Below are 20,977 nucleotides of genomic sequence, written 5' to 3'. Positions count from 1 at the left end.
CGGCCAGCGGAACGGAGCGTGCTGGCCCCTGGCCCAGGCGTCCAGCCTCCAGACTGTGAGACGCGTTTCACTTCTGCTGTGTAAGCCCCAGCTGGTGGTGTTGTGTCAAGGCAGCTGCCACGGATGGAGACCTAACAGGGCGTGGAAGCCTTGGGAAGGTCTGTCTCCTGAGAGACCTCGGTGAAGGGGGCTGAGCAGTGCCGGTGGGGGCGCCACGGTGGAAACCCGGCCAGCCAGCATAGCACCGCTGCCCGGGCCGTGCACTGCTCTCCAGCCGCGCTCCTGAGTGCTCAGGGCTGACGCTGCGCCCGCAGAGCCGCCGAGCGGGAAGTGGGGGGCTGTGGTCCTTAAACCGTCTCTCGACCATGGTGGTGAGGCCGGCCGGCAAGCCCAGGTGCGGGAAGAGAATGTGTGAGTAGCGGTCGCGGGGATCCGAGGCAGTAGCAGGTGGGCTGCAGCGGCCCGGCCTGGAGCCGTCGCGCGGTGGGAGCGCTCAGCTGTGGGAGCCGTTGGTGAGCCCTGTTCTCTGTGGACAAGGCTGGTGCAGAGAACACGAGCGTCGTTCTTCTCTCCGTGTTTCGGAGCCCGTCTGTCTTCTCGTAACACGCGGCTGGACAAGAGCAGAGGCCGGCGAGCGTGCAGCGGGGGGTCCGGGAGCTGGGGGCGGCGACTCAGTGGGGAGATGGTGGCACGAGTGCTGGGCGGGGGGGGGGGGGGCACGGACGACCTGGAGCAAGGCAAGCTTTCTGACGTGAATGGTGGGACAGTGGACACACGGGGGACGTGGGGTGGGCCTCGTCCCTGGGGGACACAGGGGGACATCGGGTCGGCTCCTGGACTCTGTCCAATGTCCAGTCCTGCCCCCACAGAGCAGCTGGCCTCTTGGGGCTGACCCCCTGCCCTCCTGATGTCCCTCCCACGCCCTCCCCGCAAGGCCACCACATTTCCACACGTGTCCTGCACGGCCCAGCACTGGTCTCGCCCTCCCACTTGGGAAAGCCAGACCCTGGGGACGGGACCCTGCACCCAGCTGAGGCTCCGAGGCCAGGGGGTGACACTCAGAGTGCGAAGGGGGTGATGCTCTGAGTGCAAAGGGGGTGACGCTCCGAGGCCAGGGGGTGACACTCTGAGTGCGAAGGGGGTGACACTCCAAGGCCAGGGGGTGACGCTCCGAGTGCGAAGGGGGTAATGCTCCCAGGCCAGGGGGTGATGCTCCGAGTGCTAAGGGGGTGACGCTCTGAGTGTGAAGATTCACCCCTTGGTTCCAGGCAGTGACGCCCGGACAGGAGGCCCCGAGGCAGCGCTGAGGGGCAGGCAACGGGCTCCCACTCAGCTGACGGCCATGCCTGTGGGGTCACACCAGAAGGGCCCCACTCTGCTGGGTGACGCCTGTGGCTGGGCCAGGGGCTCAGCCAAGGTGCTCCTCAAAGATGGAAGTACCCCCTGGGCCGCAGCCCCCTGCCCCCCTCACGTGGAGAAGGCCTATGTGGCTGGTCTGGACTCAGGGTTCAGCCAGCAGGCCGAGCAGTGTAACTTGCTCCCCCAGGGGTGCCCCACCGCACCTGAGCCCGGGGCAAGCACGGGGGCAGGGATGAGGGGCTGTGCGCTCTTGTCACTGTGATGGGGACGTCCCCCCGAAGCCACCAGCCACCTTGGTCGAGCTGGAATTTCCTTCCCTCAGCCTCATCACCGAAGCAGCACAGGTGTCGAGGGTACCCCACCCCCAAACCTAACCACCTGTGGAAATTAGACAGCACGCTTCTATGCAACCAATGGACCAAAGGGAAAAAAAAAAACAAAAAATAATCAGGGAAATTGGAAAATACTTAAAATGAGTGGAAAAGCTGCAGCCCCAGACATGCGGGCAGAAGCATCTCCCGAGAGAGATTCATAGCTGTGAGCGTCTACGAAGAAGGAAGAAAGATCTCGAGTCACTCGGCCAACCTGACAGTGGCGGGAGCGGGAACGATGAGGAGCGGAGGGGCTCCGGGCAGAAGGGAGTGACGAGGGCTCGGGCCAGGAGAGCACCAGAGAATGGATGAGCCCCAAGCTGGTTCTTCCAAACAATCAACAAAATGGGCCACGCGTCGCCAGACGGACTAAAACAGAGAGAAGACTAGAACTGTGCAGCAGTTCTGGCCCAAGCAATTAGGCAAGAAAAGAAGTAAAAGCCCCCGAACTGGACAGGAGGAAGGAAGCTGTCCCAGAGTGCCCATGACACGGTCGTACAGACACGACCCAAGGGGAGCCACAGGAAAGCTCATGCACAGATTCAGGAAATCCCCAGGACCGAAGACCAGCCCACAAAATCCAGCTGTTTCTACACACGAGCAAGGATCAACACCAAGAGAAGATGAAGAAGACGATCCCATTTACAGTAGCATGAAAACAAGGCTTAGGGAAAAGTCCCCGCAGGCGGCGTGAGACGTGTTCCCCGAGAGCTAGAAGTGTTGCCGACAGAAGTCACGCGGACCCAAATAAACGGAGAGCTGTCCTGTGTGACGGGGTGGATGCTGTTAATGTCAGCGTGTCAGGCTCTGTACCTGCCAGGCAACCTCCATCAAAACTCCAGTGGCCAACTTTGCAGAAATCGAAAAAATGATCCTGATATTCACGTGGAATTGCAGGGGACCCTGAGTAGCCAGAACAATCTTGAAACACAAGCTCCATCTATCCTCTCTGGCCCTGGAACTGGCCCTAACAGGAAGGCAGCAAGCCTGACCCCGGGAGTCAGGGCCTCGGCGGGGACCGGCCCCTCTGCTGAGCAAGGACTGCTCCCAGGGCGAGATGCAGTTCTACCCCAGAGTCCTTAAAACTTTATGTGGCTGCGGTTTTCTTGAAATCTCCAAATGGGCTTGGTTTTCCCCAAAGTTGAGCAGAGGGGCCCGTGGATTAAGCGGGCAGATCCCAGTGCGGGCTCTCGGGCCCCATGGACCAACTGGCCACGAGATCAATGTAAGAAATTAGACAATTGGGGGGCGCCTGGGGGGCTCAGTCGGTTGAACGTCCGACTTCAGCTCAGGTTATGATCTCACAGTTTGTGGGTTCGTGCCCCGCGTCGGGCTCTGTGCTGACAGTTCAGACCCTGGAGCTGCTTCAGATTCTGTGTCTCCCCTTCTCTCTGCCCCTCCCCTCCTCATGATCTGTCTCTCTCTGTCTCAAAAATAAATAAATGTTAAAAAAATTAAAAAAAAAAGAAATTAGACAATTGGCCCCTTGTTTCTCAAAAAGCTGCAAGCTCTGAGTTCATACAGAAGGTTTGAACCCACAACTGTTTTCTCTTCTCATTGGAGAACCACGGAGGGTGGACACTGGGGCCCCACCTGCAGACTGTGGTACCAGCTCTGGTCGCTGCCTGTGTTGCCTGGGCCTTGCCTAGGGTCGCAGGACATGCCGTATGGTCGGCTCGGCATTCAGCATATGGTGTAGCCTGGGGGCCCTTCCCTCCCCAGAAGACTCCGGGACTACATTTGTGCTGACGTGGGTGTGCACAGGCTATTCCGTGGTGCTGGGCATGGGGTCAGGGACCCAGCGAAAGGGCGCCCAGTGGGGGCCAATAGGAAGAGCCATCGCTGGTAAGGACGGCCCCTGCTGGCGTTGGGCCTGCGGTGAGTGCGATGGCAAGTGGAGCGGGCTCGGAGAGGAAAACACTCTGGTCCCCGCCTTTGGGGTCCCCAAAGTGGACCCCAGGCCAGGGGTGGCCAGAGAAGGCAGGGGGAAGAGTGGGCTTTCAGCAGAGCCCAGAGCCAGTGTCCCCACCCTCCCATCTGAACCTGCCTAGGGAGCTGTTTCGATCACATGGCCACGTCCCCCGCGCCCAGCGTCCAGCTTTTTGTACCAAAGAAGGAGACATGGGGCACAGGTGCCAGTGGTTTCTAGGCAACACCACAGAAGGAGTAAGTATCCCAGAGTGACCTGCAGCTATGACGTGGCCAGCTTAGTGCAGAGCCACCAAGCCCAGACCCCTCTCGTCCTGGGTCCCTCTGAGCCCCCTGGGCTCATGGTGCATGGAGCCCATGTGCCCCCAGCCCCAGGCCCCCTGAGCCCACAGCCCGCGGAGAACAGAACCACCGAGGCCACAGCCCACGCAGAACAGGGCCGTCGAGCCCACAGCCCGCAGAGAACAGAACCACCGAGGCCACAGCCCACGGAGAACAGAACCACCGAGGCCACAGCCCGTGGAGAACAGGACCACCGAGCCCACAGCCCGTGGAGAACAGGGCCGTCGAGCCCACAGCCCGCGGAGAACAGAACCACGGAGCCCACAGCCCGCGGAGAACAGGGCCGTCGAACTGCAGGTCTGTTGCTCCTGGAAGCACCTGGAAGCCTGGCTCAGTTACAAGCATTTTGAAGCCGTCAGAGAGAGAAGTGCCAGAATGCTCCGTGGCGCCCATCTCATTTTCCAAAAATTTTCAATCAATTATAGACCAGGAAATTCATTTTGAGAGTGATTTTTAAGCCCTGGGGCCCTGGGGCCTCCCTGGCAGGAGAAACGAGGCACTGAAGTCCTACGTCCCTGGTCCCGTTGGTCACGGGAGCTGCGTGGCCAGTGGCCTGCTCCCTTCAGAAAATCAGGCAGTGTCGGGAGCCTCTAGCGGAGGTCACTTTGTTTATTGAACGATGAGGCCGCAAAATGAGTTCTGACGGGTTTCAGGGGCACGGTGGTGCTCCCAGGTGGCCCTTCAAATTTGGACCCGGACAGAGCTCAGCCCAAGGGGCTGGGTGTCCATGGCCCCGGGCCCAGGCCACAGCCTCCCAGTGACATCCTCTGCCCTTCACGGGGACCATCTGTCCACTCCGAACCCTCCCAGCTTGACCGAGTAACAGTCCACTGGCTGGACAGGGGTCCCTCTCCAGACCCATCTGCCACCAGCCCTGAAAGGCCCAGGCCACGTGGCCACCTTGGGGTCGGTGACGGAGCTGTCCCCAGCTAACGAGCAGGTACCTTGGCTCATTGAGACCCATGAACGAACCGCCACTGAGACCAAAGCACTGACCCACCGGCCAGGGCTGTTTCCGCCGTAGGCCTGGTGGCATGGAGCTCCGGAGCAGAGGCCCGGCCCAGCCGGCACAGGGACACAGCGGCCCCTGGACCCGCCGATCTGGCTCCAGCTCCGCCCCAGCACCCCGACATCCCCTCCCTGGTCCCCCCCGGTCTGCCCCTACCCCCAGCGCCCCACCCTGACCCTGGCCACCTGTGCAGACCGGATTGTCCTCGGACCCCGTTTCCCCGTGAGCCAGCTTGCCGAGACGCCCAGAAGGTAGCCCAGGCGGCCAGGCACGTGTGCTCGGTACCTGAGCAGGGGCTGCCTGGGGTATGGAGGCTGGTCTGCGCCCGGACACGGTGGGGCCTTCTTGGTCACCTGCTTGTAGATATTCCTGGCGGTCACCCCAATCCACAGCATGGTGGCGAGCGTGGAGTAGTGCAGCAGGATGCCCACCTGCGGGGAGAGGCCGGTCAGCACGCCGCCCTGGAGGCCGTGTGCTTTCCGAGGCCTGGGTCTGAGCCCTCCTGCTCCCTTCACATCCTCGGGAGGCTTGACAGTGCCAGGGGACCCGCAGGGGGGCACACGGGGGTCCCACTCAGGGCAGGTGTCCCCTTCCCAGGGAGGTGCACGGGCCGCCAGGACTCTGGCACTGGCCAGATCTGCACCCTGCTGAGAGATGGGGCTGGGAGCCCCCGGGCCTGCACACACGGCACCCCGGGCGTCTGTGTGAGGCTGGCCCCGTAGGTGCCCCTTGACAGCAGGTACGGTGCCCGCACACGTGCCCGTGGCCAGCCTGGCCCAGACGCGGGGGCCTGAGGGCTTCAGGGAGGATGTACTCTGGGCTGGCCCCCACACAGGTGCCACCAGCTGAGGGGTGGGAGGCCCTGTAGCAGGGGTCTCCCCACGAGGCTGATGGGGGGTTGCATGTGACATAAAACACTTTCCAGATCAGCCGCTGACGTCCGTACCCATAGGCGCAGCGGCTCGTTGCTGTGGAAGCTGCTGGCCGAATTGATCCCCCTCCCCCAGCACTTACTGCGTTAGCTAATCATGCATCCCCTCCTTTGTCTCCACCTGGTTCTAGAAAACGAGGTTACCTATGAAGCAAGAACCTGACATTTCACAAGGACAAGTAAATTATGGCTGTGATTGGAAAGGGCATAAATGTTTAAGGAATACAGAGATTCCTCTGAATAAAGCTAACATTACATTATAACCATTAATTGGATCCAGAGTTCAGTTTTTACTTATTAGAAAACCCAAAATGACCAAGGAGAATAGGATGGGTGGGGTGGGAGCCCCAGGACTGTTTGTGGGTCGGAGGGGTCCCTGCACACGCCTGCTGCGGCCAGCCGTTTCCGCAGCCTGGCCTGGCCTCCCGCAGGTGCCCGTGTGCCGGTCCTCACGCCAGCCTGGGAGCCGGGGGGCAGGCACTCAGCACCTGAACCAGAAGGGAGGAAGGGACACGTCCGCCTGCCTCTCAACGGAAGGATCTTGGGCTCTCTGTTGAGGGACAGCAGCGTGGCCATCACCACAGGTGACTGGAAACAGGTGCTGAGGCCGCAGAGGAGCCCCAGGGTCAGGAGGGGGTGGGAGGAGCCGGCTGCTCTGGGGCTCGCCCGCATGGCGCTCGCTGGGGGCTGCGGCCTCCGCCTCCCAGACACCACTTTAGGCTGGACACACGGAGGGGTCATAGGACCCCGCCCTGGCTTGTGGACAGGGCTGCCGCCATCCTGGGGAGGAGACACCCCAGGCGGCCCGCTCTCAGCCCCAACCCGGCGCTGACGCACGTCACCGTGTGGGACCACCGGCGGCCGGCTGTTCGTGCTCACAGTGTCACTCAGGACTCTAATGAGGTTCCCGGTCATCTTCCTGTTGCCATAGCGACCGTCTGTTCTCCAGCCGGCCAAGCTTCGGGCCACAGAGCGTAAGTGTGAGCCACACCGGGACAGGGAAGGCTGGCCGGGGCGTCCTGTTTTCAGACACCAGGGTGGTGACACGTTTGTCCCTTGTCAGCGTGGGGGCAGGCCTGGCTGCCCACCGGAGGAAAACCACATTTATCACGAGTCGGCTTGTGGAGATGTGGAGGCTAAGAAGAGAGACGGATGTCGCAGCCGGGACGGGCATGGAAGAGTCCCTCCTTCCTCTGCCATCGTCCCCAGGCCCCCGCTGGAGTGTATGAGCCCCGTGATGGGGAGGGCACCTGCCTGGGTCGGTCTACTGGTTACAGCCTTGACCGCATCCACACCCGCACGACGTGCCCAGAATGACGTCGGCCCGGTGATCAGTCAAGTCGCCACATGAAAGCTAACTGTCCCAGCTTCTGACACTCTGGTTTCCCAGCTGTGCCTGCCCGGGCCTGCCTCCTCTGCAGCGAGTAGTGGACACGGTGTGCGTGCTGGGTTACCGTCCGTTACAGTAATGACGCTTCTGTCTTCGTCTGCAAGGCACAGGCCTGGCTTAGAGAAACGTCAGGGAGTCACTGGGAGAACGTCACTGGGAGGGCTCGCTGGGGTCTCCAGCACGGCGCCAGCCCTGTTCCTCACCTGGCCCAAAGCTCTGTCCTCTCTCTAGTCACACGATACTCTCTGCAACCACCCCCACCCCCCCTGCCAGAAAGCTGGGCAGTGCAGCCACGGTTAGTGCGGCTCTGCTCGAAATTTTCGAAAGAATGACTAAAGGTATCCTGCCCCCGCTCCCGAGGAAACTAGTCCGGGGCTCAGGGTGGGATCAGATCTCACAGGCTGGCTTCCTCCGAGGTGGGGGGGGGGGTCCTGAGGACGGTCACCACCAGAGAATCGATGTTTCTCATGTCACCATGACCTCTACAGACCTTGCCTCTCTGGGTCCTTCCAGAGAACCCTGCCCCATCTGCCACACTCCAAGGGTGTCCACCGGCTGCCTGGCCGTGGGGGCCGCTGGCCTCCAGGAGCCTCCATCCAGGCTGGAGCATGGACATAGTTCCCAGGCTTTCAGGGGGAACGGGCTCCCCAGTGGCTCTGAGCAGCCTGGGGTAGGGGGGCTGCAGCAGGCTCCTCACCGTGAGGGTCCCGGCACGGCTGTGAAGTGTGGCCGAGTGCGACATGAAGATAACAAGCCATTTCACGGCCTTCAGCCGGCTCGCCCCTCAGCAGGCACTTGCGGGCGGAACGCAGGTTGGATTTCCCGGGCGCCCACTGTGGCTGCCTCCACAGCCACCTGAAGGCCCAGGGAAGCGTGTCTGCCCCAGCGTGGTTTTCAGTTCTGTGCCGGCAGCTTTGTGTGGGGGCCAAGCATGCGTGGCAGAATCCGGCTCCCGGTGGGGCGCTGGCCTGGATGCGGATGCGCGGGTCAGCGAGCTGGGCGGGCGGCGGGCTGCCTGGGCCTTGGGGCAAGGTGCTGCCTGGCGGCCAGTGCCTGGGGCAGGAGCTCACAGCCTGATTCTTCCCTAGGCCACCGCTGCGTGAACAGCCTCTCCCCCTCCTGCTGTGCAGGGGATGGTCATCTTGTGTGCACACACTGCCATCAAGGTCGCCACAGGCACACGTGAGTGTCCGGTAATTAGGACTCTGCAGCTTCCATGCCATCGATGAACGTCTGTAGGATTCACAGCAACAGAGGCTGTAGGGGAGCAACGTGAATGCCGGAGATGCCAGGCTGAGACCCGCCCACCACGTGGCCCGGGGCAGAACCGGAAGGGAGGAGGCCTTGGCAACATGCTCTTCAGTCCATGAGGAAGCCTCCATTTGGCTCCTGCCTGGGCACCAGAGGAGACTGTCCGCCTGGAGGTCACTGTCCGCCTAGAGGTCACTGTCCGCCTGGAGGCCACTGCCCGCCTGGAGGTCACTGCCCGCCTGGAGGTCACTACCCACCTGAGGTCACTGTCTACCTGGAGGCCACTGTCTACCTGAAGGTCACTGCCCGCCTGGAGGTCCCTGTCCACATAGAGGTGACTGTGTACCTGACGTCACTGTCCACCTGGGCTGAGCTGGAGCCATGAGGGGGGGGTCTCATCTCTCTCTGAGACTTGGGTGTGGGGCCGCCTGTCCTGGGCCAGGGCCACACAGTGGAGCAGAAAGAAGTGGGTGCTGCTGGTGGAAGGGCCCCCTCAGAGCTGTCGGGACCCAAGGGCATTTCCCCCCTTTTTAAAGAAAAGTCCGTTGAGGCCACGGAGAGGAAAGAAGGCCCTTTGGTGACTTGTCCTCAACGCTGCAATGTTCAGAAGTCCCCGTTCTACATGAGAGGGCGCAGAGCCCCTCCGAGGGAGCTCCGTGTGGGGGGCGGGGCCTCTGTGCCTGGACTCACCGGCCACCTGCTGGTGACAGAGACACCCGGACGGCAGTGGGGGGGCAGGTGGCCCCGACTCCGTGCTCCCGACCTGGCCAGTCTCTGGGGGGGCAGCTCCCGACCCCACTCCTGGGACTGGCACTGCTCGCCGTACAGGGAGTGTTCAGTTGGCAAAGCATCAGAGGCCCCGGAGCCAGCGGGCCAAGTGGAAACAAGTTACCTGACCGACCCGGGGCTGAGGGAGCCAGTCAGCCTCACGTGGGGGAGGGGCTCTCATACAGGTGCCCTGGGTGCTGAACGATTCCCTCCAGGAGACACATCTGAACAAAGACTCGAGTGTTATTTCATGAACAAGACAATTATCACACATTTCCCCTCTGGTAGGAGCGGCGATAAACACTTTAAATTTTGTAGCAAAACAAGGGCATGACGGCACTCACCGCCTGGCACAGGATCGGGTATTTGGTGCGGTTCACGCCACCGGCAAATACCGTGAAGGTCAGAGCTGCGTGAAAGCAGAAATTCAGGAGCGTGTGCCGGCCTTTGCGGCTGATCCGGATGGCACTGCGGGAAATGGAGACATACCATCAGGACCCGGCATTCAGGGTGAGGTGTGCAGGTCGGCCTGCACCCCCAGCTGTGTGCTCCATCCCCACGGAGGCCGAGCTGAAGACCCCCAAGGTGTGACAGAGAGAGGCCGGGGGAGCACGCCCAAAGGACCAGATGGACAGGAAGACACAGGGACTGTGCTGTGCGTGGCTCAGTGTATGACTGTTGGACATTTTGTATTAAATTGACTTGGAATACTGGACTGAAGAGTTTTGAGAAATCTCAAACCTGGTCATTGGATAGATGCTGATGCTGAAGCCCAAGACTTTACGCCTTGTCTGGTCACAGAGATAGAGGGTGGAAGGGACCCCCTGGCCACACCTTGTGCTTCCCAGGACGGAATTCTTCCCTCTCTGAGCAGGTGTCTGGTACCTCCAGAAGAGGGCATGACTGAGTGGCTGGAAGCAAGACCCCTGTAGTCTGTGGACCAGAACCTTGCCTACGGCTGTGACCATGTCCATGACTTGGCCTCACCCTGGCTATGGCCGAGGCAGAGATTACTCAGCCTATTCCTACAGCTGTGACTGTGGCCACAGCTTCTCCATGGCCTTGGACATGCCCAACACTCTCCCCATGATCATGGCCTTGGACACGCCCACGCCTCTTCTCATCACTGCGGTTATGCCCACCATCTAGGCTTTGCTCATGACTTTGATTATGGGCTTGATCGTGACCATGGCAGAGACCCCTCCTTACATTTCCCAGTGCATCTTCAAGTGATGCAGACACCACCAGGTCATTTTTCCTCACAGGCAGAGGTGGCCAGGAAACAAGCTCAGAAGAAAAACAACTAGATGCTCCCCCCCACCAGATTAAAAGGCACAACGCAAAGGTGTGTGAGGGGTCTGCAGCTATGCTAACTTCCCAAGGATGTGGGCTCTCAGAGCACCTGAAGTGACCCCGGGCCATCGGAGGAAGAACCTATTTCACCCAATTCGATAAGAACACAGATGCCACTGGTGGAGCCGTGGAGTGGAAGGGCATGGCTGTCCTCGGGCACTTGGCTGCCCTTGGCTGCCACCAGGGCCACGCCTGGTGTGTTGGCAGGCGGTCCGTGAAGTACCTTCCAGGGACTTGTCACTAAGTGAGGAGGGGTCTCGTTTTAGGGTTTGGGTCTGAAGGTAAAAACATGCCGTCCTGATGCAAAGCGGGGCCTTACTTCTGGTGCACGATGTAGGTGATGACGGAGGCAAGCAGGCACAGCAGCATGACGGCGGTGCAGGCGTACACCACGGGGTGCAGGAGCTCCCCTGGGTGCTGGGGCAGGGACAGCACGGTCTTCAAATCCTGGAAAGAACACAGCAGACCAAGTGGGCAATGTGGCCGAGGGACTGTGCGCCTGGCAGAGCTACCTGGCTCCCCTCCACCCCCGGGTCTGGCCTCTCCCCTGCACGTGGTCAGAGGTGCCTTCTGAGGGGAGCGGAGGTTTGTGACGGGTGCCCCACTTCCTTGGAACGCACCTGTCTCCCAGACCTGCCCGCCCGAGGGTCTGGGTGGAGGCGGGCAGACGCCCCGCCTCACGCACATTGAGATTCTGCTTTACACGATGTCCCAGGAGAATTTGTGTCAAGCGAGTCCCGGAGCTGACTCAAGTCAGTGGAGAAAGGGCAGTTGCCGCGATCGGTCTGCGGGCCTCGAGCCCTCAGGAGGGCGCCTGCCTGGCCGCGTGTCACAGCCCAGGGTTGAAGGCCAGCGAGCAAAGGAGCACATGCGGATGGGGGGCGGGAGAGGAGGGGCAGGGCCGCTGGCTGGACACACGTGAACCGAGGGAGGCTTTGTCTGTTTATCCATCAGACAAGGGAGGTGACTCTTAGTCGGCACAAAGGCCCAGAGGTAAAAAAATACCCCACTGGCAGCCCCAGGACCCCGTTCCCAAGATGTTGCCGATAGCAAAAACGGCCGTAAAGCGCATCATCACGTGGGCGGGTTTGCCAGTCCCGTGCTCGAAGCTCCACAGCCTGGTGATTTCCGCGCCGGAGGAGGGGCCCCAGGGTGTGGACCCTCGGCTGCTGTGCAGGCTCCGTGGGCTGGGAGTCCAGAGCCCTGGCCTGGGGCACCCCCGACCTCTGCCCTCTGCCCTCCCCCCCAGGAACGCTCCAGATGCTTCCTGTGTTATAACTCTGTGCGCTGCGGGGAAGCCCTGAACCGAGTCCCTAAAAGCACAGGCTGACGTCCCCGTGCCCCATGGGACCAGCGGAGGCGGCTTTCGCGGAGGCCACGGCGATGACAAGAGGCCGTAGGGTGAGGCTTTGTTTGACAGACCCGTGTCCTCATAGGAAGGAGACTAGGACGTGACCTGCCCAGGGGGAGGCCATTTGAGGACACAGCAGGAAGGTAGCCGTCTACACGGCAGGGCCTCCAGAGAAACAGCCCTGTGACACCTGACCTTGAACTTCCAGGCTCCAGGACAGAGACAAAGAAGATTCTATACTTTAACCTGCTCTGTCTGGAGTGCTGGTTACAGATCTCCTGGCCCGCCAAGGGGCTCTGGAGATGGCCCCCCACCCCTCCCCAGGGCGCGGGTTGTGCCCCCCAGCCCCCTCCCTGGGAGCTGGTGACGCCCCCGCCCCCGGTGTGGGTTGCAGCTGCCGTAGCAGACGGACACACCCTGTTGGGTGGTTGCTCTTGCTCCTCCTTCCCAGATCAGAGGGTGAAGCCCTTTCTTGACCCCTCAGCTCATGCTCTGAACCACAGCTCTGCCCCCACAGCCCCTGGGGCCTGCCTGGCCTGGGGAGGGCAGGCGAGGGCTGGTCCCCACAGAGGCGGCCCGAGCACCCCCAGGAGCCCTGAGAGCTGCCCAGTTGTGACGACAGGCTGTGGTCGGGCTGGGGGTCAGCAGCCTTGCCAGCTCTACCCCCCACAGCCGTGCCCAGGGCGGATGCGCCCACCCCGGGGCTGAGCCCATCTGGATGCGTGAAGGCTCCTCCCTGGGCGGTCAGCGCAGCGGGCGGCGGCCGGCTCCCCTCCAGGATGGCGCCCCGCCTGAGTCACGCGGGAACACGAGAGAAAACCATCCTTGAAGGGCCCTTGGCCTCGCCATGGCCGGGACGCCGTGTGTCCAGGAGCTCAGGCTGCTTCCTTCCCTGGGGGGTGGATTCTTGTTTGTCCAGCTGAGACGAGGCCCTGGCCAGCCGGGGAAGGTCGGCTTCCTCACAGAGACTTCCGGGGACAAACAAGGCCGCCCTGGGGTCCAGCCATGGCCTCTGCACCCTGACCTGCTCCTCCAGGGACTTCTCTGAGGAGGTCTCTCTGCTGCCATGGCAATTGCAGATGGGATCCTGTCACCAGGAAAAGGTGCCGAGTGACCTGGACACGAGCGGGACTCCTCCCTGTCTGACCGCTGGGATCTAGTTACTGCCAAAGCCAGAAGTAGCGCCCCTGGCCCTGCAGATGACCAGAAGTGACCGAAGGGGGGGCACTGTGTCACTCGGCAGACTGTAGGCTGGACTCCATGGCCGTCCCCATATAGACTATCCTCGGGCCAGGAAGCCTGAGGGCAGGTGTGGACACGCACAGAACGCCGAGTCCCATTGAGATGACTGGGGTTTCAGCAGGATCCACGCTGCACATGTGGCCCCAATTCCCCCCTAAAATTATGAGCCCAGGAGGAGAGACAGCCAAGTATGACAAGGTGACAGGGATCCAGGCTCCAGGGCCCTCTTGGGAGAAGTGGGTGCCCTGCCTGATGCGGCCGACCAGGGGGCCCCCGTGCTCAGCTCTGGGGGAGGGTCTGTGGCCTGGGTCCCCGCAGGGCTGCCTGCCCCGGCCACTAACCCGTGGCTAACGGAGGCTTCTTCCTAAGGCACACATGGCACACAGGCTTCGACAGCCAGGGAGGGCACCTGCTGGGCCCTCCATCCTGCAACCCAGAACTTCTGTCTGTGTGAGGACAGGCTTCTGTGGTACGCGACACAATTGCCTGTTGGTGAAGAACAGGTGGTTTTTTTAAAAAAATTTTAAATGTTTTTATTTATTTTTGAGAGAGAGACAGAGACAGAGTGCGAGTGGGTTAGGGGCACAGAGAGAGGGAGACACAGCATCTGAAGCAGGCTGCAGACTCTGAGCTGCCAGCACAGAGCCTGGATCGGGGCTCAAACTCACAAACTGTGAGATTGTGACCTGAGCCAAAATAGGACACCCAACTGACTGAGCCCCCAGGAGCCCCGAGGTCAGTGTTTTATAAGAAAGACGGGGCAGAGCCGGGGTCACAGCTGAACGGGCCTGCTGGCCTCCGGTAGACGGCCCGGTCTGCAGCAAGCGCTCACACATCCTTACCTGGCATCCCAAGTTCTGGAGCACTCGCCGCGCATGATGGCGGGAAGGGTGCTCGTCATGGTGCCAGAGAGCCCCAAGAGTTTGACGCTTGTCATGGGCAGCCAGTGCCAGCTTCCAGCCAATTGTAAGTCATTGCCAAAGTCGAGGAAAGCACGTTTCTGTGCTCAAATCCTGATACCGAACGATGTTCTCATGCCCATTTCTTCCGAGAGTTGACCGGGTGCAGACAGGCGTGGAGCAAGCCCGGCAGCCTATTAGAAAGTCGGGCCTGATCGTACCCCAGAGACACACCCAGGCCCTCGTGTGCATAATTCATTCTTTTTACGTAGACGATGGCTTCTAACCTAGTGTCTAAAAAACACTGACACTCTTCCCATGAAGCCTCCTGGCTGCTGGGACCGGCTTCCTGTGCACTACGTGCGAGTGGAGCCCGACCCCAGCCTGCTCTCTCACCAGCGTGCTCGGCACGCCTCGGGCTGGGGCCTGGGGTGCGCCCACCCCTCTGGGGACTCACGGTCCCTCATAGCCTTTCTTGGGGCTCCGTTGCCACTTCCCCAGAGACCCTCCACCTTCTGACCGTGTTCAGAGCCCTGAGTCCTGGCCGGAGGGGGTGGAGGAAGGTGAACCCTAAAGCGTAGTCTGCAGTGACGCGTGGTGTGTGGTGTCTCTGCCCTGCACGCATGCCCAGGGTCAGAGAACTGTGTCTGGTGCCCAGGACCCTCACCACAGAACTCACGTTCAAGTGCATCCTATTTGCCCAGTTTTCTCCACACGCGCTTCGTGTTGAGCCAATAGGAAACGAGAACCACCCGCCGTTCCTGCCACAGGCTGATGCGTCGGGAGGTCAGGTCAGGATGCAACACTTCCCGGGTGTGGCGCCCAGGCGGCCACTGCACGGCGAGGTCACCCTGCGTCAGGGCTGCGCTCTCGTCCGAGGGCCTGGTGTTGAGTGGGGCAGCGGGGGCCTCTGAGCCTTGAACCGCTGCACTAATAAGTGTGTTTTATAAGAAACAGAGCCTCCTCTTCTCTTCCTCCAAATTAGTTATCAAGGGTGCCTTTCTACATTTTTAGAGGTGACGTTTAAAATTCAAAATAGATGATGTAAAAGGGAGACACTATTTTATATTCTACAGTTCACACGTGCACCAGTTCCTCCTGGCGCCAGGGTCCCACAAAGTCCTCGTGATGCGCGGGGCTGACTCCCTGGCACACGTCCCTCCGGTGCCCTTCGGGCCAGAACGGGCCTCGCGTCAGAGATGCTGGGCTCAGTCCAGAGAGTGGCTCCTGCCGCCGGGGCCCCCAGCCCGCCGTCCCTGCTCACCGCTCTGCCTTTCCAAGCTGCGTGGACACGTCTGTCCTGAGAAACCCAGACTCCATCGCCCCACGGGCTGGGTTCTCCGCGGAGCCTGGAGGCCTAGAGCCCTGGTCTGCGGCTTGCTTGTGTTTCCCTGCTCCTGGGGCTTACCCTCCGTTTATGCTTTATTATTATCTTAGTTGGATGTGTCCTTTTTGGTATGTTCTGCAAATAAATCACTTAGATGTTAAGAGAGACAGGAAGAAAGGAGGTATTAGGTCAGGAGTCACCGGTCTGACAGAGACGGAGCCCCTGTGCCGGCAGCGGGCGCGGGGAGTGGCTCTTCCACCCGGGACACGCAGACCCTCCTCGCCGTCCCCTCTGCTCGGTTCCGTACTGACCGAGGCGGATCTTACTGTTAGTTCCCGACATCCCTTGTCTGTGTTCTTGACGATCACTGCATCTTATTGACCCGCCAGCCTTTGGTGACAGCATCCCGGGCGGCAGGCGGAGGCAAAAGTTGAATAATTTATTCCTCCGGAGCACAAATTACCCTCCCTGGACGTCACATCTGTACAGTTTGTGCACTTTTCTCTCATATTTTCCCTGTGCGAGCAATAGCGCGGCGGCTCCTGCTGGCCGGGGCTCACCGGCCTCGGGGGTTGACATTCAGGGGAGCATTGAGGGTGACACGGCCTCCATTTCTGGGGTGAAGGTAAGTTCATAAGTTTTTAGAAATTTAACTACGGGGCGGAATGAAGAGCAGAACCCGGGCCCCAGGACCCTTGTTGGCCGGCCAGAGGCGGTCAGGGCGCAGCCTGGAGGGGCCGCGCCGCACACACGGGTCTGGCCCAGTGGGGCCCCCTGCCCCCTGCCCCCACGGGCTTCCACGTCCATGGTCTTTCCAGGGATTTTAATTCCACTGTTGCTTTTTCGAATGCGGGGGGCTGGCATGCAGAAAAAGGGTCCTGAGCGTCCTGTGTCGTTGGGATTCCTCTGCTCCAAGCACAGTGCGGGGTGGCCCGGCTTCTCACCCTGTCCTGCCTTGCAGGCCCTGCTGGACGCCACGAAGGAGAGTCTGATGACACCGTGGTCAGCGCGGAGTTCAGGGCGAGGGGAGGTCTGCGGGACCCCGGCACCTGCCGGCACCTGCTGGGTGTAGGTCGCACAAAGCGGGGCTGCCTCTCGGGCTCGACGCTAGTGAGCAGACAGACGTGTCCTCTGGGGTCCCCTGCTGTCCCAGCGACCAGAGGAGTCCCCGTGACGCCTTGTCAGCCACAGGGGGTGTGGCCGGAGGCAGAGCTTGTGCAGAACGGACGTGGCCTCCCTCCCAGCGACCACACCGCTTCTTGGGTGCGCCACGAGACCTACACCACAAAAGGAAGCGGGAGGAAAGCCCACAGCCTCTCTCTCTCCGAGGTCTGTGGAGCGGACAACCCCCCCTCCCAAAGCTGTCCCCGAGCTCCTGTGAAGAGGAAAGTGTGAAGATCACAGAAGATCGCGGGCCGCAAAGGAATGCACGTGTTGGCAGCTGCTCGGAGGTGAATACTGACGGGGCCACTGCCTATGCCTGTCCTGTTTGCTAACAGCTGAGACGGTGGCCTGTGTCCTGCGGGCCTCACAGGGAGCGTCCGGGCTGCATGTGCCTTCACGGTCCAGCCAGAGCACTGAGGACAGACGGGGCACATGTCCGGGAGGGAGGACAGAGACTCGGAGCAGCACGGGCGTCCACGTGGACCCAGAAGTACTTCCGGAAGACCACGTGTCATCACACTTAGGATCCAGAAAGCTGGTGGCTGACCTCGGGTGTCCGGGAAGCCGACCACCAGCCTAAGGCAGGTGCCCTGCTGGGTGGGCAGGGACAGGCCCCCCTGCTGGCCACAGCCTCTGGTTTTCCTCTGCGCATTGCCTGGGCCCCTGGGGTGAAGCCACTCAGGTGCCTACACTACAGGCCCAGGGACACACGTGGGCCTGGATTCTCCATTTCTTCTGGAGGCTCTCCAGTGTAAATGTTATTTGTTAAGAATAAGACCCCAACAAACTGCTGAGACCCCAAACCCTCCTGGCAAGTGTAACCCGCCAGTTTTCAGTGTCCTGTGATACGCACTGTCCAGACACTGGGTACTGAAGGCAGAGTGTGGACGGGACGCAGGGCGGACGTGGGAGGGCCACACGGTGGTGCTCGGAGGGGCCGGGGCAGCTGCAGGCTCTCCCCCCAGCCCCCAGCCTCCTGCAGCACCTCTGAGCTCACCCTTTGTCTGCAAACGACAGTCAGGTTGCGCTTGCAAATAAGGCTCTAACATGAGGATGAGAAGCTGGGAAAATGTTGAGGGGGGAGCCATGCTGGGCAAGGCACCCGGGTCCCTTAAAAAGCTGGGGGCCCGACCAGGCTGGAGGGCTCCCCAGGAGCAGTGAGCCTGGACGCACAACCTCTAGGCTGCCCGGCATCCTCCTGGCCAGCGAGGCTTGGAGCCGAGGCACGGACGATGCTGAGTCTTGGCCACAAGCCCGACCTTGTTTGGGCGTCTCGAACAGAACAGGAAGGAAACGAACAAGTGACTCAGACAGACCCCCCCTCACACTCATAAAGCAGACAATCGGTGTGCATTTGAGTCATTGCTGGCGTCCGAGCCACGGCCGCTGCCGGCCACGTGTCCTGTGGCCATCGGCATTCCCTGCACGCGCTGGGCCCTCCGCCGTCCTTCACAAACACACACAATGCATTATTTACCCGGCCACCAGCCTTCCCGGAATGCAGGCCGATGGCCCTGCCCACAGCAGCCATGCCCCCTTTCCTGGTGAGAGAAGCGTCCTGCCCGTGTTTGCCATACGTGCTGCTGAAGTGCACCCACGTCTCCCTGCCGTTCAGCCCGCTTGCTGATGGGAAGGGGCTGGCGAGCTGCTATGGGGGGCTGTACACGACGGCCTCAGACCGGAGGGGCAGCGACCCCTGCTAGGGGCCAGGGAAGGCCTCCTGGGTCCTGGACCTGAGCCCTGGGGGGAGGGACACAGGTCCGTATCTCCTCCCGTGATTAAATGGCTCCACATTGCGGCACGCCTGCCACTAATTAGTATGATCGACGCCGAGCAAGCCCACAGCAGAGCAGCCAGCCGGCAGCCCTGAACACCAGGGGCTCACCTGACCACGTGGTAACTCCACAAACGAGGGTGGCCGCCCTTGGTGTGGCCGGGCCCCGCTGCCCGGGTTGGGGGGGCGTACTCACCATGAGCCCTGTGAAGCTCCTGCAGTGAGAGTGCCGGACGGAGTGGGGTCGCCGCCGGGCCGATTATGTGGCCCCCTCCTCCCTGCCGGCCTCCATGGCTGTCCCGAAGGTCAAGGTCCCACACAGTGGCTGTGGGGTCCAGCCCGAGGCCAGGGGCCTCAGGGTGATGGCGGGGTGGGTGAGGGTCACCAGGCTGTCCCCATCTGTGAAGATAGGGTACGGTTAGGGCAGAGCGGAGGGTCCCTGGCCTCAGCCCAGTGCTGGGCCCCCACGGCCATCCTGCCTGGCCAGCCGGTTGGAGCGTCGGGCTGGGGGCTTGGTCTCCAGGGGCGCGCGGGGGGCACACCGTGTCTGCCGGGCTGTGGTGCTGGCCCGCGGCTCCGGAGCCTCAGGGACCTCAGGTGGGACGTGCAGAGCCAGACGCTGCCTTCCCCACGTTGGGAGCCGGCCTCTGCTCACTGCCCAGCACACGCAGCTCAGCCCCGAAACATGTCTGTCAGCGTAAGTCAGAGAACTGAAGGAGCCTCCGCTCGCTGCACCCACAATCGGCCGGCCCCCCTGCCAGCAGACACGGGGCCGCGTCGCCCCCCAGATGCCCGTCTCAGTGGCGGCCCCGCGCCTTCCCCGGAACCCAAAGTTCTCCAGCATCTGCATCCGGAATAGCATCCGGAATAGCAGGAACCGCCCCAGCCCGCTTGCCGCTGATGCCCGAGAAACGGCTGGGGGAGTGGACGCTGCGGCCAGAGGGCTCGGACCCGGGGCGGGGGCCCCACCCGCCACCCCGGGAAACGCAGCTCAACTTCTCACCTATTTAGGCAGAGGCAGCTGGAGCGGTGGCGCTGTGCCGCGCGGTGCCGACCGGCTGTGGCGAGGTCTCTGTGCCAGGGAGCAGTTTTCCATTGCGAGCTAGCAAGTGGAGTTATCAACAGATTGCAAGACCGCAGCCCGGCCACGGCGCCACGGGCTCTGCACCGGAGACCGTGAGTCAGAGCCAGGACCGGCAGACATTCAATGCGATTCTCAGCGGGCGGCTTCCAGAACTCGGCGGCGTGGGGACCGCCAGCCGCCTCTGCGCCTGCTTGGGAGGGCGGGCGACAGCCGGGGCCGGCCCGGGGCCGGGAAGCAGGAGCGTAACCATGGGGATGGGGGAGGCGCGACGGCGCGGGCGGGCTGTGGCCCGGCTCCCTGCGGCAGGCGGGAGTGGTTCTTCCCAGCCACCGGCCGCCCGCCCGTCACACTGCAGAGCCGATTTAAAGAGACAACCGGCCAGGTTTTGCCTTCGCTTCCAAAAGAATTGGACAACTCACATTAAAATGCTTCCCGGAAAGGAGGCGGAAGGAGAACTGGACGATTTCACTTTATTTTGAAAGAAAATCCTTGTCCGTTGAAGGCTCCAGGAACAGAAATGTGAGCAAGAAACCCGAGTTCAGGGGAATTCTCATAGTCCTTTATATTAAAATGTTCTCAAATCCAAATTGCCCACGCCAAGGTGAGCCCACAACGTGTCCGTCCCAGTGTGAGCCAGCAGGCTGGTCCTGTCAGCGTGGGTGGGCTGTGGCCCCTGCACAGAGAGCCCCTGCCCCCACCCAGGGTCCTAGCCCAGCCCCCTGTTGGGCCGGGTGCTGAGAGGTGGGGGGCAGGTGAGACCCAGGGACGCGGGTGGGCTGCCCAGGGCTTCTAGCTCTGGGTCCCCAGGCAGGGATGGCTGGGGGGCTTGGGGACCATACTCAGCACACACACGTGAGCGTGGGGGGAGTCCACGCTCTTCCCTCCCGGCTTCAAGGTCAGGACACTGGTGCCTGCTTGGGAGAGCCCCCGGATTCTGGAGGGCCTGGGCCTGGACCCGGGGGGGGGGGCATCACTAAGATTAATGATTAATAAAAGCAGTTCTGGATTTCTCAGCCTGTAGCCCTGCCTCTGGGGGCCGTGTTCCTGGGGCCTCTCTGTGGGATGTGGTGATGAGGCCTGGGATTTGGACAAGGGATGTGAAAGCCAGAGGGGCGAAGAGTGTGTGGCAAAGTGGGTGTCCACCCCCAGGCCCTGACCGACCCTGGGTTCCTGGATTGCTCTCCTGGGGGTGGGGTCTCCCAGTTTGTGGTTCCAGACTGGAGGGCCCGCTGTGAGCTCGGGGTTCAGCCTAGACTCCTCCAAGCTGGGTCAGCCCCATGGGGCTTGTCCACCTGCCCATCCCTCCACAAAGACTGTCCACATTCAGGCACGACGTGAACACAGGCCAACCCCTGCCCAGAGATGGGGCTCCCGGCCCAGAGATAACAGAAGTGGTGGGAAGGACACAGGAGGGGACTGTGGTGGCTGCTGGT

The 20,977-nt window shown here is 61.7% G+C and overlaps 1 protein-coding gene across 1 annotated transcript in view; it reads right to left on the bottom strand.

The window, feature by feature from the left end:
* Nucleotides 1-19,664, bottom strand: part of ADGRA1 (adhesion G protein-coupled receptor A1) — a 46,665-nt gene extending 27,001 nt beyond the window's left edge. The window contains 7 exon segments of the mRNA XM_039252386.1: nt 5,296-5,441; nt 9,695-9,818; nt 11,023-11,150; nt 18,657-18,689; nt 18,691-18,859; nt 19,464-19,630; nt 19,632-19,664. Of these exon segments, the coding sequence (XP_039108317.1) occupies nt 5,296-5,441; nt 9,695-9,818; nt 11,023-11,150; nt 18,657-18,689; nt 18,691-18,859; nt 19,464-19,630; nt 19,632-19,664 (800 nt within the window).
* Nucleotides 19,665-20,977: the final 1,313 nt, after the last annotated feature.

This window comes from Hyaena hyaena, unplaced genomic scaffold (assembly GCF_003009895.1).
Source record: "Hyaena hyaena isolate Hyena2069 unplaced genomic scaffold, ASM300989v1 scaffold_409, whole genome shotgun sequence".
Classification (NCBI taxonomy): Eukaryota; Metazoa; Chordata; class Mammalia; order Carnivora; family Hyaenidae; genus Hyaena; species Hyaena hyaena.
Note: the sequence above shows the minus strand (reverse complement) of the source record. Positions and strands in the feature narration are given on the sequence as shown.